This window comes from Gekko japonicus, unplaced genomic scaffold (assembly GCF_001447785.1).
Source record: "Gekko japonicus isolate JY-2015 unplaced genomic scaffold, Gekko_japonicus_V1.1 scaffold803, whole genome shotgun sequence".
Classification (NCBI taxonomy): Eukaryota; Metazoa; Chordata; class Lepidosauria; order Squamata; family Gekkonidae; genus Gekko; species Gekko japonicus.
This window is the reverse complement of record NW_015167562.1, coordinates 147536-163621: the sequence shown is the minus strand read 5'-3', so window position 1 is coordinate 163621 and position 16086 is coordinate 147536. Positions and strand designations below refer to the sequence as shown.

The following is a 16086-nucleotide window of genomic DNA, read 5'->3' as shown; positions in this document are numbered from 1 at the left end:
ATTGAAAACTGTTAATCATCTTCCCAAGATTATAAGGCAAAATATGATCTAAAATTATCTTTACAGAAATTACTTTATCTCAAGAGTGTCTTTCCAGTTTTTTCCAGTTTCTTTCTACAGAAATTGATGTTGGTGGACAATATGAGATGCCTCAACATGGGTCCAGGCACCAGAGATTGAGACTAATCTAATGTCACCTAATACACTAATTTCACATTAATTTTTATGGACCCCCCCCTTCTTGGTGCTAGTGGTTCCACTGTCTATAATTTCTTATGCAGAGCTCTTTTTGTAGCAGGAACTCCTTTGCATATTAGGCGAGACACCCCTAATGTAGCCAATCCTCCCAAGAGTTTACAGAGCTCTTCTTACAGGGGCTACTGTAAACTCTTGGAGGATTGGCTACATTAGGGGTGTGTCGCCTAATATGCAAAGGAGTTCCTGCTACAAAAATAGCCATAACAGAAGGAATGACTGTGAAAAATATTTTATTCTTCAAGGTCAAACATCTTTTACAATCATCTTTTATCTGAAGTTTTATCAACATATTGTACTGCTCTTTACATTTAGAGTAATGTTTGATCTTATGCAAATCAATGATGTCTTCAGATACAGTTTTACATTTTGTTCACTAAAACGTATCTCTGTGTGAAAAATCAGTAAGATAAATAATAAAATAAAGAGCTGAAGGGTCTCTTACAAAAATCAGTGAATAAGTTAAACACTAGCCAAACCCAGCCAGTCATGCCCGTACACATGGGGGTGCCTATGAGTGCCCAGCACACTTCCCAAACTTCTGTGCCTCTCCCCATCCCCCTCTCTGTGAAGTGCCCGTCTGCCTTGCCAGGGGAGAGGAAGCACATCTCAGCCCGCACTCAGCTTGCTGAGCAGCATTGGGAGATGCAAGGTGAAGTTCCTATCTTTGCTCTCCTCTCGGATTGCCTGCAAAGGCAGGGTGGGGGTGTTGGAAGGGGACGTGAGGAGAATAGCCCAGTTGGCACCAGGGGCTTAGGGGCTGCTTAGGGGGTTACAGTCCCCTGAGAGCTAGTTTGGTGTAGTGGTTAAGTGCACGGACTCTAATCTGGGAGAACCGGGTTTGATTCTCCAGTCCTCCACTGGCAGCTGCTGGATGACCACCATAGTTTTATCAGAGCTGTTCTTGAAAGAGATCTTTCAGTCCCACCTACCTCACAGGGTGTCTGTTGTGGGAAGGAGAAGGGAAAAGAGTTTGTAAGCCGCTCTGAGACTCCAAGTGAAGGGCGGGGTATCCAATCTCTTCCTCCTCTCCCAGCCAGCCAGCGGAACCGGATTGTGTCTTTAAAATCTTGAGTGGTTCTCCCAGCTCCTTCAGCAACACTTGCCAGACATCTAGGATCTTCTAGGGGTAGGCTTTGATTCTGGAGCAACACACAGTGCTTTAGCGAGAATACATCTCCCAGACACAAATCCTGACCTTACTTTATTATTTCTGAACTGCCCCAGGTGCTGCTCCTTCCACCCCAGTTTTTACCTGTCAAGCCATGCCTCTCCTCCTCTATATTTCCCTAGGAACAACAACCCTGTGATGTAGTCAGCTCCACTATACTGAACTGCCCCTTGAATCCCCCCTAACAAAAATTTCTGGGTAAGGGGCTGCAGCCAGTTGTGTTTACACTCATAAGAACATAAGAGAAACCATGTTAGATCAGGCCAGTGATCCAACACTGTGTCACGCAGTGGCCAAAAACCAGGTGCCAACAGGTCCATCAGCAGGACCAGAACACCAGAAGCTCTCCTACTGTTGCCCCCAAGGACCCAAGAATACAGAGCATCACTGCCCCAGACATAGTGTTCCATCTATACCTTATGACTGATAGGTACTGAAGGACCTCTGTTCCACGTGTTTATCTAATCCCTGCTTGAAGCTGTCTATGATTGTAGCTGCCACCACTACTTACTTGGGGCAGTGAACTCCGTGTGCTAATTACTCTTAGGGTGAAGAAGTACATCCTTTTATCTGTTCTAAGTTTACTGCTTATTAATTTCATTGAGTGCCCACAAGTTCTTGTATTGGGAGAAAGGGAAAATAGTACTTCTTTCTCTCTCTTTTTTTATATACCTAAAAAGTGCTTTAGTTCTTATAGGCTGTTGGCAGAGTATAGATATGCAGTAAAGCAGAGCACAAGCTGTTTAGAGAATGTAATAGCTGTATTAAGAAGGGAACAAACTTTGTAAGAAAGAGGAGAGAGAAAGGGAAGTCTAAGTGTCTAGCTAGGAGGCAACCAGCAGCAAAGCAGAACTCAGCAGGAGCAAGAAAACCCCCTAATTGAGCCAAAAAGGAGACAAGAAGGAGAATATTTGAAAATAGTAGGAACTCCCTAATCTCACTATGCTAACTAGTTGTTCCCTCTGCTGTCCCTGCAGGATGTTCTTGTCATCTTCTTTATGCACGATAAACCTTGCATATTCCAACATTGGTATGGTCTTCTTTTCTGACGAATTCTTTCATGAATGTCAAGCCACTATGGATTTTGTGTGTATGCATGCTTAGATGTAGTACATACTTTGTAAAAATTATCTATCATCTATCAATCTAAAAACACTTTTTTCTTCACAGGTATAAACTTGACAGAAGTGCATTGCTGAAAATCAAGATGGCATCAGACTCGGTAAGTGATCTGTATGCCATTTGAAGCTGTCTTGTAGAACTGTTCAGGTGGAAGAATTACTTTCTGAAAAGTAGATATTGTTTAAATCTCCACATTGATCCATAAAATGAGCATTACAAACAGAGGTCATTTCGGGGGGAATGCGGGGGAATGCAGTTCCCCCGGGTGAGGTGCAAGGGGGCGGGGCACATGATGAAGCCCCGCCCCCTGCTTCCGGCTGCCCCACTTCCAGCCCTCATTCAGCCAGGAGGAGGCAGGAGAAGAGGGAGGGTAAGTTGCTTCCTCCCCGCCTCTCCCCACCCCTGCCTGCCTGGGGCCAGGGAGGGCCTTGGCGGGGCTTCCTCGCACTCCCGCTGGCCTTGCAGGTCCACCGCCGGGCCCCTGATGTCAGGGTGTGTGGCATATGCTAATGAGTTCCCCTAGCTCTTTTTCTACAAAATGACCCCTGATTACAAAACCTCTAAAGTTGGAAATACACAGGACCATAAAATAAAGTCCATATTGCACTCAAGTCAGACAAAATGTAGTATATTATGTACATCTAAAGTACTACTTATGTTTTAAAAGTATAAATTCCCTTGTGATGACGGGTCATTCTGGTAAGTATACAAAATAAGTCTGCTCTGTCTTTTGCCGGGGAAATCCCCATGCTTGAGCACTCATCAATAAGGACGGCTACGTGTCCACTTGCAATAGCTACAATTTTGGTCCTGGTTGCAATATGTTGTTAGAACATAGCATAGTGAAGCTATTGGTTAGAGGTGAACTGGGTGTCTAAAACCATCTGGGGAAAAACTCCTGTGGCAATCAGGTTCCACCCCCTGGAAAAGCTGTTTATCCACTCCTACATGCACCCAGCTCTCAAGGCCTCTCAGCCCTCATCCTCTTCCTTCCACGTGGTGTTTTTTGGCAGCACTCATAAAATCTCCCTCAGCCTTGCTGTGGGGCCATAGCAGCCTTCCTTGGCCTGTACAGTATAGTCAGTAGCCATAGCAATAGGGTTACCAGAACCCTGGTCTGGGTGGGTTTCCCCCCGATTTTGGGGGTTTCAGCCCACTGCCAGCCAACGGGGAAGCCCCATCCCCAAACGGGCATGTCACGCATTGACGTCACATGGAAATGACATCATCACTCTGGGAATTTTGTGTGGTGATGCTCTAGCATTTTGGCCAAAATGCTAGAGCGCTGCCACATGACATCCCCAATGTGGTGATGTCACTTCCACTTGACATCATCATGCTAGTGTGACGTTGCCCCACTCCCCCCACTGCTGGAAGGCTCCCTCCTACCCCCTGCTGTCAGAACAATTGGAGCTGGCAACCCTACATGGCAGAGCACTATGTTTCTCTTGTCAAAAATACCTTAAGCCTGATCATTACTTGGGCAATGGATTGCTGGATTATAGGTTTGGGCTAATAATCTCTTAAATATAACACAAATCTAGAAATGCTGAACATTATGTGTAGTTTTAATTCAGCATGTTGATTTGTCTTTTGAATATTATCAAAAATGAATGCCCATAATGCTGGAGCAGTTGCACTGACATCAAGAGGTTCTACTTGGTATTATAAAGAGGTCCGAAATTGCTGTAGCTAGAGGGCTTATGGAAAACTTTGTTGTGCTTGTGTTTAGAAAACCAATTTATCATCACTTGATGATCAATCAAAACTTTTCTAAAGTTCATTCTTCAAGCATGCTCATGAAACAGCAACATTCAGTTAGCCCATGGCTTCAGTACTGAAAATGAGCGTTTCTACATTTAGCACTGAAGCTGAGTTCTAGATTGTAAAAATAACTTTGTTTAGCTTAAATAACCTGTTAGTTACAGTCTATTTAAAAATGTGCATCCTTAACATCACCTCTTCTGTGCTAGTCCGTCTTCACTGGACTACTGCAGATTGCTGCTTTTATGAAGTGTTACATTTGATGTGTTCCTGACACTGACAGGTTTTCTACTGACACTTTTTACCATTGTTTTCAGAGGCCACCTCCATATTATGAAAATTATGCTTATCAGTCAGAAAACCTTGCTGCTCCCAGTCTTGCGAGTGGCTTTTATGTGGGCAGACGATATATGTCTCCATACTATCCTTCAACAGTACCACATTATGTCCCGAGAGTTTGCACTCAACCCTCAGCTCCAGCAACTACAATAGCGCATCCCATTTCTTCACCTAGAAAATTCTGTACAGCAAGTAAGTATTTCATTGAATCTGTGATAATTATATTTAATATAATCACATCAGTCTGCAGGTAAAACCATTTTCCTGCTTTCATTTAAACATTCCCCACACTGCTGCAATGATCCTGTTATCAGAGCTTTGCAGGAGGTATATGCCCTGACCTGGATGGCCCAGGCTAGCCTGATCTTGTCAGATCTTGGTTGCTAAGCAGGGTCAGTCCTGGTTAGTATTTGGATGGGAGACTTCCAAGGAAGTCCAGCATTGCTACACAGAGGCAGGCAATGGCCAACCACCTCTGAACATCTCTTACCTTGAAAACTCTATGGGGTTGCCATAAGTCGGCTGTGACTTGATGGCACTTTTCCTCCTCCACCACAACCAGGAGACATAATGTGTGAACTTGGCCTATACTGATGGCTGATCCTGTTGGAAGGCTAGCTTGTACAGTTTCTCTCCCTCCAAAAGAAGGATAGGAAAGAATTGTATGAGCAGGTCGGATACTGGGATGGCTGCTTTAATTCATACTTTTCTCCCCAGTAGAGTGATGACACTATTTCATGGGGTAGAGGCTTTTAAACATATGAACAGGGGCTTTGAAATTCATTCAAAGTGGAGATCTTAGCACATTCATGCTTCTAATATACAATATAGAAGACATATAAGTAGGGCTAGTTAACTTTCATTGGCCAGCTAGGTAAAGTGATTTGCTAATGCCAGGGCAGCTTATACCTATATAAGTATAAGTGTAGCAAATTTTATGTGTCAGTGTTGACTTCTTTGTTCTTTCAATTGCAGGAATTAGGAGAGCTCTGTGCCTCAGTCTGTCGATTATAATTCTGCTATTGGGAGCTACAATTGCAGGCATCTTAATTTGGTACTTTGGTAAGGACATTCTTGTACCTGTGTAGTGAGTTCTTTGAAATAAACACTTCTATAACTTTTCCTTTGGTTGAGCCTGAATGGTGAATCTCTCTCCTTGCTGATTGTGTTCTTATGATGTGTTTAATTTGTGATCACTGCTTTGGCCTCTTGACAATGCTTTATCTCCCTTTTTCCCCTTGTGGCCTGGAAGTTGGAACAACTTAGAGCTATCACAGTAGAAATCTGAGGAAGATGGATTTGGCACTGTTCACTACTAATTTTCCTATTTATACTGGAGTGCACTCCATTCTAAATACATATTTACATGTGAAAGGTTATAACCCTTAATGTTCTGTTTTGCATAGGCTTGTTTTCACTGCCCTATGAGAAACTGCCTTCTGATTTAACCATCAGTTGGGTTTGAGTAACCTTGGCTATGCTTAGCCTGTGCTGCCTGTATTTCACAGTTGTCCTTGAGGCTTAAGTTAATGAATAAAAATTTACTTGATGGCTGCTTCTCATAAAACAGACCATACAGTAGAAGATATTAAACCCAACTGCCCTTTCCTGTAAGAAATTGCTGCTTGACTTATCAGTATGAGTAGTCAGTGCACAGTTCTGATCACTTAAAATGTTAGCAAATTACTGCATTTATTACTCCTTATATGACAATAATATTTTGTTGACTTGACCTAAAAGTAAAGAATATTAATGGTATTGGGGGGCCCAATAAGCAAGCTGATTTGTTTATACTGTGCTACATAAGACAGATGGCTCTGTCATACAGCTACAGCATTTCTTCACTGTTTTCAAAGCTTCGGGTATGGAGTGGAGTGGCAGTCTTATCAGTGTTTCTTACCTATCTGTACATTTTCAGTGACAGACAGTTGTTTTGGATCCAAAATACGGTGCGGCACTCTAGCAGTGTGTGTGTCACCATCTCAGTGGTGTGATGGAGTAAATGATTGCCCTAATGGTGAAGATGAAAATCGCTGTGGTAAGTGTGTAGTGTGACTTTTTTTAATTAAAAGGATTTCCTCTGTGATGCTTCTGCTTTTTGTATTCTTTTTAATCTGAGTGATTATTGCCAGTGATTAAAGCAGTACTCAGTATAATCTATATATGGATCCTATGTAGCAGTTGCTGGAGTCTTGTAGAAAAAAACTTACCACTGTCTCAAAAGAACTCACTTCAGGTACACACGCATAGACCATGGACATATTTTCATTTATGATGTGACACAGAATTTTGTCACCTGTTACTATGGTGGCTTGAGTATGGAAGAGACTTGTGATAGGGTCATTGTTGCCTTTTTGCTTGTAACCTTAGAAGTCCAAAGTAAGCAAACTGGGGCAGGATTTGCTTGCCGCATCACTTGCAATGTTTCAGTGTTGTGTTTTATCTTCCAAACAGCTTTTTGGGGGGGAATTATTATGAAGCCTTTTGAATTGGAGACTTGACATTTTTCTTAAGTCAGTTCTCTAGTCAATAGCAAGTTTGCTCTTGGTTAGGGGTGGTTTCAGAATCACCTAGAGGTAGACAGAAATTGTCTTATAGACCAGCAGTCAAGCTTTAAAATGCATGTGCATGAGCCTTTAGACTGATGGGACAAACATGTTCTATAGAATGGTTGAATAAGTATACTTGCCATTGAGAGTTACACTAAAAAAAACCCTACATGAACTGGAGAGATGCAGCTAACTTGTTTTATTGCTTGCAATTGATGTGACTTTAATTTGTTAGAGATAATTTTAAAATACGATTTGCAAATATTTAGCCATAAGCTAAACTTCATAAGCTAAACATGAATTGGGGGCTGGGTTTCACATCTTCTTTACAGTTCAGTAGTATTTTGTCACTGAAATCTCAAACATACCTTTTCAATAATCAGATATCTGAATGTGCCTTTTCTAAAAGACATAATCTTTTGAAAAGTACCAGATTTTAGAGTCCACTGGCTGCACAAGTGGCTGTTGTAGTTTCCCAGAGAAGCAAAAAATAAAACATTAAGCACGCTGTGAGCTCCCCCTTTTTTGGTCTTTTTAAAATACTATATTTGGGTTTTCCTGTTAACAACCTCTAGAGTCTGTATGGAGATGTATCCACTGCAAAACTTTAAAACAGTACAGCTGCTACAGGTTCCTTTTAACTCCTGTTTTCAAGTAAAAAATTTGCATACTCCGGTGCTAATTCACACAACAGTCTATGAATGAGCTTCCATATGTTTACATTATCATACTGTGATACAAGCACCTTTGTGCTTGAACTAAACTGTCTGCAAGATCCAGGGCATAATTCAGAAGGTATATAGAAATAATATCTTATTCCAGCTTATTTTGGTGCATATTTCCTTCAGATGATTGTACTAAACTATCTGAAAACTGGTGCTGCCTGTCTGCTGACTAATTGCTGCAAGTTTTTGCAAAGCTGCCATAAATCAACCTGCTGAGATACAGTAAGATGTGCCCCACCCAGCTAGAATAATCAGCCCTTCGGATTGGTCGATGCCACTGCCTTTGTGGTGTCTTTGCAGGATCTGACTCAGCAGGTGGCTCAGGAGAGGTGGAGTCAGGCTGTTCATCAGATGACTCAATAGTGCCGTTACCTTCTGGAGAAGGTGACTCTGAGCAGGAACAAATAGCTTAGCATTCCTTGGACAAGTGCACATCTGGTATTGTAGAAGTAGCATTTGAAAAGTCTCTTCAAGTGAAGAATCAACAGCCAGGACTATGTCCAACAGATAGCTGTATGCCATCCCCCTGATGGGGGTGGGGGTTCCCTTGATTTCAAAGGCCCCAATCCACCACTGGCCAGTTGGTCTGTGAGGGGAGTCCCATCCCCAAACAGTCATGTCCCGACTGATTTGCCTGGTGCAGTGTCATCACCTGAAAGTGACATCATCGTGCCAGGGACACTTCAGCACTTGGGCAAAAACTCTATGGTGATCATAGAGTTTTTGGCCCAAATGCTAGAGTGTCCTGCCTGATGTGCCCAGCACTGGGCCCATTGGGTGGGACAGGGCTTCCCCCCACCAGCAATCAGGTAAGACATGACATCTCCACACATATTCGTTTGGATGAGATGGGTCCTGACACTTCCAAGAGTGTACAGCAAACTTTTTAAAATAAAATTAATGTTATTCATATAGATACATACACATCGAGAGCCGGTTTGATGTAGTGGTTAAGTGTGTGGACTCTAATCTGGGAGAACTGGGTTTGATTCCTCCCTCCTCCACTTGCACCCGCTGGATGACCTTGGGCAAGCCGTAGTTCTGATAAAAGCTGTTCTTGAAAAAGAGCAGTTTCTGTCAGAGCTCTCTCAGCCCCACCTACCTCACAGGGTATCTGTTGTGGGGAGGGGAAGGGAAAGGAGTTTGTAAGCCGCTCTGAGACTCCCTTGGGTAGTGAAGGGTGGGGTATAAATCCAATCTCTTCTTCTTCTACATTACAAATTTTAAAAATCTTACATGTTTAGTTCTTCAACTTTTGACTGAATATGCCCCATAGATAAATCAAAGTTCTCATTCCTTTGGAGAGATGTAAGTTTTAGCATAATAAAAACCTCTTTCACTTTACTGAGACATTCTCTAACTTCATGCATCTTGTTTGGTTTCCAGTAACATGAAAAAGGTAAATATGCTGCAGTAATTATGTTACAAGATAGAGGTTTGTATCTAATTGGAACTCTTGGTACATAATTCAGTAACAGGCATTCTGGATTATTTTCTATGGTCCTTTCTGTGGCAGAATTATAAGAGAGACGGTGCAGTTCTGTACAGTGGCCTGAATTCGTTTAGGCCTCTCTGTTTGGTTCTCTCCCATAAAACATTGCAGGAGGCTCTTCAGCCTGACAATGCACCCTGCACTCTGCTCTAAAAGAACTGTTTGCACTTCTGAGTTCCAGCCTCGAAGCCAAAACAACTAGATATGAGAACATGTGGCTCCAAGCTCCTGCCTTGACAGGGAGGGTGTTTTTAACCTAGTAATACAAAGACTCTGGTCAGAGTCTTCTGGTCAGAAAAGGGAGGGTTTCGTCAGAACCATCTGATTTCTGGATTGACAGCTAATCTGGATTCTAAAGACATTTAATACCAGCGTTTGAGATGCTAAAGGCTCTCTGCTAACACTGTGGTTAGGTCTTGCCAGAGTGGCTAGAATGCATTCCTAAATAGATAATAATTCCTAAATGAATAATAAATGCACTATTTGTTTATTGGTTTGTCTTTTGCCTTCCGTAAGATAAATACTGAAATTGCTACTTTTGCATTATGGGTTTAAGATTTTCAGTAAATTGTTTTAACTTTGGAACAGGTTACCCCCTCCTCTCTCAAACTATGGGGTTCCTTCCAGTTTAACCCCCCCCCCCAGCTGAGCCAGGTAGGGATGGGATTCCTAGGAAAAGGTGCAGGACTTCCCCAACACTTTCCACACCAACACTCACCAAAAAGGCAACCTCTTCCCAATAAGAAAGAGTTCTAAGGCAAAATCAGCACATTAATGTACATCAAACTTAATGAGGTCCTTCTCAACAGTTTTTGGCAAATGAGAGGAATGTAGTGGCAAAATCAGCACATTAATATACATCAAACTTAATGAGGTCCTTCTCAACAGTTTTTGGCAAATGAGAGGAATGTAGAGGAAACTACTATAGATTAGTTGAATGACCAAAAAAGCTACTGCCTGGTAGCCAACATTTTTTTTGGCAAGGTGCATGTGCAGTTGGTGGTTATGTAGCTGCAGAGAGTCTTGCAGGAGATGGATCATCTAGACCCATTTCAATCCATATCCAATCCTAGTTTGGAATGGAAAAAGCCTTGGTCATACTGACTTTTTGGGGGGAGGGGGCTGTGAAAGTGACAGTGGGAATGCTGTTGATTCTTCTGTACATTTTGGCCATAGTATGCAGGGTTGACCATGGACAGAGTTGTGCCTCAGTGATTATTGTCTTAACAAGTCTAGCAAGTTCCAGAAGATGGTACTGTGGAACTGCTGCTCAGCTCTGTGGATTTCATGTTCTGGGATTCTACAGGGATCCTTCTTGTCCACCATGCTATTTAATATATGTCCACTATGCTACATAAAGGCACTGGGGAAGAGATTGTGCAGGAGTTTGGACAAAAGTGACACCAGTATGCAGATGTCACTCAGCTCTGTTCCTGATAGCTGAATTAGGTGGGCCTGTGGAAGTCTTGAACGAACACTTGGATTAGATAATGGTAGGGTTGCCAACCCCCCCCCCCAGTTTGGCAGGGGTCCCCTGCTTTTTGGGGGCTTCTACCCACCGCTGGCCCGCTGGCCATCGGGGGAAGCCCTGCCCCCAAGCCCCAACACCCCCAGCCACCCCTCTCCCTTCTCTCTTGAGAGAGAGGAGGGAGAGGGGTGGCTGTGGGCCATGCGCCCAATCTCCACGGAGATCAGGCACGCAGGGTGAGGAATGCCAGCTCTCTGCACTTAAAGGGCCCCCTTTAAATGCAAGGAGCCGGCGTTTCTCGCACGCCCAATGTCCGCAGAGAACGGGTGCATGCGGGGTGGGGAACGCCAGCTCTCTGCACTTAAGGGGCCCCCTTTAAGTGCAGGGAGCCAGTGTTCCCCACCACGCCTGCACCCGGTCTCTGCGGACATTGGGCGTGTGGGAAACGCCGGCTCCTTGCATTTAGAGGGACCCCTTTAAGTGCAGGGAACCGGCGCCACTGGGAGATGGGGTGGGCGGGGGGACATCCACAATGTGATGTCATCACGTGGGGATGCCCAGCCCCCTCAAGGAATGCCCCCCGAAGCCCCCTGCTAGGGGTGAAGATGGGACTTGGCAACCCTAGATAATGGGGTGGATGAAACTAAAACAACAACAGCTGGTGTTTAATCCATATAAGACCGGAGGTACTATTAGTTAATTAGTTTGGGGAGCGGTGGCACAGGGGATTTATCCTCTGGTTAAACATCTGAGCTGAACAGGACTGCTGTCAGTTCGAGCCCCGCACTTGGTGTGAGCTACCAAGTCTTGTCCCCAGCTCGCCGTCCACCCAGTGGTTCGAAAGCTTCGGCGAGTAGATAAAATGGGTACCGCTCCTTAGAGAGGGCGGGAACACTAAATCCCCCTCATGGGTGAGGTGTTAGCCGATAACGGAAGGTCCGTGCGGAACATCATAAGCCGAGAAAAGATCTACGCAGCCGCAATGGGACATTCCGGCCATTCCGGCCAGACGGTGGCAGTGGTGTGCTGCGACCGAGAAAAATGCTGACGACATCAAAAGCGACGCCGAGAGAGAAGAAGAGAGAAAGAAAGAGAGAAGCTGCCGGGACCATGCCTGATGTTCACCATCCTTGTCGGCTGTGGAATGTGTGTAATTTAAAAAATGATATATGTTGTCCTCCCTTTCCCCCCTCATTGTTAGTCCCGCGTCGAGAGTAACTGTAAATCGCTCAGAGCCGGCAGCTGCAAGGATTGAGCGATCAATAATTATTATTATTTTTAAAATAACTTGAGGACTGAGGACTCAGTCTGTTTTGGAGGGGGGTATACTTCCCCCCAAGAAACAGGTCTGCTAGATCTTGGCCTATGGTTGGAGGCTCAGATCTGCTATGTGGCATACCTGTGATCTCTTTTATCAGCGATATATTAGCTGTGGCTGTTTGTTGAAAAACATGATCAGGCTATAATGATCTTTGTTTTGAATAATATACAGGTTAGATTACTGTAATGTGCTTTACATGGTGCTGCCTTTAAAAGCTCTCCAGAAAGTCCAATTGGGCCAAAATGCAGCAACCAGGGGCTGGATGCAGGGTTTGTATCACCTGGCTGCCTGTTTATTTACAAGCACAATTCAGAGGGCTAGTTCTTACCTTTTTATTTTATTAAAATATTTTTATTCCACCTCTTTTGTGGTTCAGTGTGCTTACAAATCATGATTTAAAACACACAGAATAAAATAAAATTTCCAATAACCTTATTCCCACTCTAAAAGATGTCTCGTTTATCCCCCATTAAAAGTCCTGGCAAATTCCTGAACCTTTCTAGAGATAGCACCTCCCTCACACCCTCAGTAAGCCTGTTCCTCAGAGTGGAAGTTACAGTAGGAAAGGCATGGTTCTGATTAATGCCAACTGGGCTAACTTAATTGGGGGAAAGCCAGTAGGTGGCCGGCTGAAGATCATAGATGGTGCATTGGGACTATGTGGAGAAGTGGTCCTTAAGGACTTAGAGGCCAGAGACAGGGTACTTGAAACCCTGCTTTCTCCTACACTTTCAAGCCTGCCAATTAAAAACTTCCCCCCAAAGTCCTGTTGTCTGTGTCCCAAGTAGGGTTGCCAGGTCCCTTCTGCCCACCAGCGGGGGAATGGGGGATGTTCCAGGAGTGGGAACTGATGCCACCCCCCATTCCCCCTAAAACACTGACATTGTACATGATGTGCCTGCATCACCTGGACAATCTGCATCAAACCATAGAGTTTTGCCCAAAATCCAGAGCATCACCCCTGATGTCACCGGAGTGCTGATGTCACTTCCAGGTGATGCAGGCACGTCACATGCAATGTCAGTGTTTGAGGGGGATTCCCTCCCACCAGCCACATAGCCAGCAGCGGGCAGGAGCCCACAAAATCGGGGGATCCCCTGCCCCCACCAGGCCAATGGCAACCTAGTCCCAAGTCCTGCTCTCTGTGTCCCACCTATTGAAGTGGGTAGCAATCAGAGGCAGAGCTTTTGCAGTGGTGGCATGTGGATAATGGTATGCCCACTCCTTGAGCCTCACCTGGCACCTATGTTACTGGCCTTTTAAAACTAAGCCAAAAATTTTCTCTCCATGCAGACTTGTTTCATCTTTTTGCCTGAGAACTGTTCTGTGGGTATCATTTTAGGCTACTATTGTTGGTTTGCTGCTGTTTACGAAAATTTCTATGCCACCTCTCCAGAGAGCTTGCCTAATGCAGCTTACAGAGTAAAGCATGATAAAAGAAGAAGAGTTGGTTTTTATACCTCACTTTTCTCTGCCCTAAGCGGTGTACAATCACCTTTGTTCCCTCTTCCCACAGCAGGCACCTTGTAAGGTAAGTGGGGCTGAGAGAGTTCTGGGAGACCTGTGACTGGCCCAAGATCACCCACCAGGCTTCTGGTGAAGGAGTGGGGAATCAAACCTGGTTCTCCATATTAGGGTCTGCTGTTCTTAACCACTACACCATGCTGCTATACAATTGTTAAAAATTAATAATTTAAAAACCAACCAGAACATAAAACAACACAAAACATTTAACAGCTTAAAATGAGTCTCTTAAAACAAACTTTAAAAGATCAACTCCTTAATAAAAATCTAATATTGACAATTTTATGGTGGTAGTGTTATGGTTTTTATTGTATTTGTTCTTTGTGTACCACCTCAAGCAGTCTCTGAAGAGATGGGATTTACATTTTCTAAATTATGGTTAAAGTTAATGTCCTGATATGACTGACTGTATGAAGGTCTGCTGGACTGGCTCATGATGATAGGGAAATTAATAATATGAGGAGCAAAAAGGAATCTTGCCCCTCTTGTTGACTAGTTACAATACATTGTTCATTGCATCTCTTGTGGCTTGTACCATTCAATCAGCTTGCTTGTTGTCTTGTGCTCTGAAAGGTGCAACAGTTATAGCTTGAAATGAAGGTAGGATTTTCCCAAGATAAATGTATTGCTGTTATATTTGGGGGGAAATTATGGCTAACATATCAAATCCTGGATAACTGGTAAAGAGCTGTAACGGCAGCTGTGGAATTTTGGGTTAGAATAATGGTTAAGCTATTTTGACTAAGAGTGTACAACAGTTTAAAGTTCTTTCCCTGATAAAGGCTAGTGATGACTGGGGATTACTGGTCATTTCCCAGAGAGTTCTCCTGCCTCAGATCTTTCCTGGAAGCAGGTTGATAAGTGCTACATGCTCTCAGTTCTTTTTCCCAGCCAGGTTCTGGCCAGTGCTTTCATCAGTTCAGTCCTTGAGTGTGCTATGTGCTGCCCCCAGTCAACTTTGAGATTGTAGTTAAGTAGAACTGCCATATATCTTTAAGAGCAGTGGTTCCTGGGAATTGAAGTCTTTAGTTAGACATCCCACAGCATCCGGCACACAGAGGCGCACGAGGGTTCGAGTTTTACAACTCTCTTCCTGTAGCCTTTTGTTCTCTATAAACGGCAAGGAGGTGGGATGCGCATTCCTTTTCACCATGAGCCAGAATTAGATTTCACCAGTTATGCAGCTTCAATGTGAGTAGAACCCTTCTGAATGCATGTGCAACTGAATAAAAATGATTTAATTCTACTTGACCCTGGCCCGTGCGTTGAATCACGTCCCGAAGGCGTTGTTGACACAGCGTCAGACGGAACATGCTACATGTAGTGTTTCTGAAATTATTACACAATTTGACCATAGGTGACATCCTCCAAGAGCAGAAAGCTCTTGCTAACATGACCATGCTTTAATTCTTCTGGCAGTTTCTCATGGCCATCCCTCCCATGCCAAACTGAGAATATGTGCCAGGCTAGGGTCTGTTGATGTCATCTTTGCTATCTCTTCTGTTTGAAGATGCTTCAGCATGAATTCCAACATGATAATTTATGTTGGTGGAGGATTAGTTTTGTTAGATTATGTAAGGATAAGTGGCTCAGTGTATTAGCATTAGGACTGTAGAAGAGTGTGTAATCATAAGCACTGAACATAACACCTCCAGGTTTGCATATAGGAACACAAGCTTAGATATGCTGGTTTGTTTTTAGCTTTTTAAAAAAAAACCAAACAAAAAATTGCTTGGTATCATGTTGGATTTTGAAGATCTACCCATAAACCATAATTGTAATATTTTTTGTGAAAGCCAATGCTTTTCAGAAATCAATCTCTGCTGTTTCTGTTGTCACCATCAGTGAGTAAAAAGCAATGTACGTTACTGAATAGTTGCTGATGATACAGGAACAGGGTCGGAGGTCAGTAGCTTCATGATGTTTTGAAAGGCTTCAGTCAGTTTGTGAATTCACTTGCACTAAGCTCTTTTATACAGAAATCAATGGTACTATGATGGCTTTATGTTTTTGAAAGTTGTGCTATTAGGTGTATAGTCAAAGGACAATCTGATGTTCTTGTCTGAATTTTGGTGAAAGGGTACCAAGTATTATGTTGTCTTCATTTAGATGGATGCTAGGCGCATCAGTGTGGTATTCCAGGAAATTAATTTTGTAAACTCCTAGCTGACACTTCCTCAGTTTGGTGTAGTGGTTAAGTGTGCGGACTCTAATCTGGGAGAACCGGGTTTGATTCCCCACTCCTCCACTTGCACCTGCTGATGTGACCTTGGGTTAGTCACAAGCTCTGGCACAGCTGTCCTTGAAAAAGAGCAGTTTCTGTCAGAGTTCTCTCAGCCCCACCCACCTCACAGGG

The 16086-nt window shown here is 43.6% G+C and overlaps 1 protein-coding gene across 1 annotated transcript in view; it reads left to right on the top strand.

Moving 5' to 3' along the window:
- The window catches only part of TMPRSS2 (transmembrane protease, serine 2), a 59659-nt gene that overhangs the window by 20683 nt on the left and 22890 nt on the right, over nt 1-16086 (top strand). The window contains exons 2-5 of the mRNA XM_015413767.1: nt 2597-2648; nt 4630-4843; nt 5627-5713; nt 6570-6689. Coding sequence (XP_015269253.1) covers nt 2634-2648; nt 4630-4843; nt 5627-5713; nt 6570-6689 — 436 coding nt within the window. The 5' untranslated portion in view covers nt 2597-2633. The remainder of the gene's footprint in view (nt 1-2596; nt 2649-4629; nt 4844-5626; nt 5714-6569; nt 6690-16086) is intronic.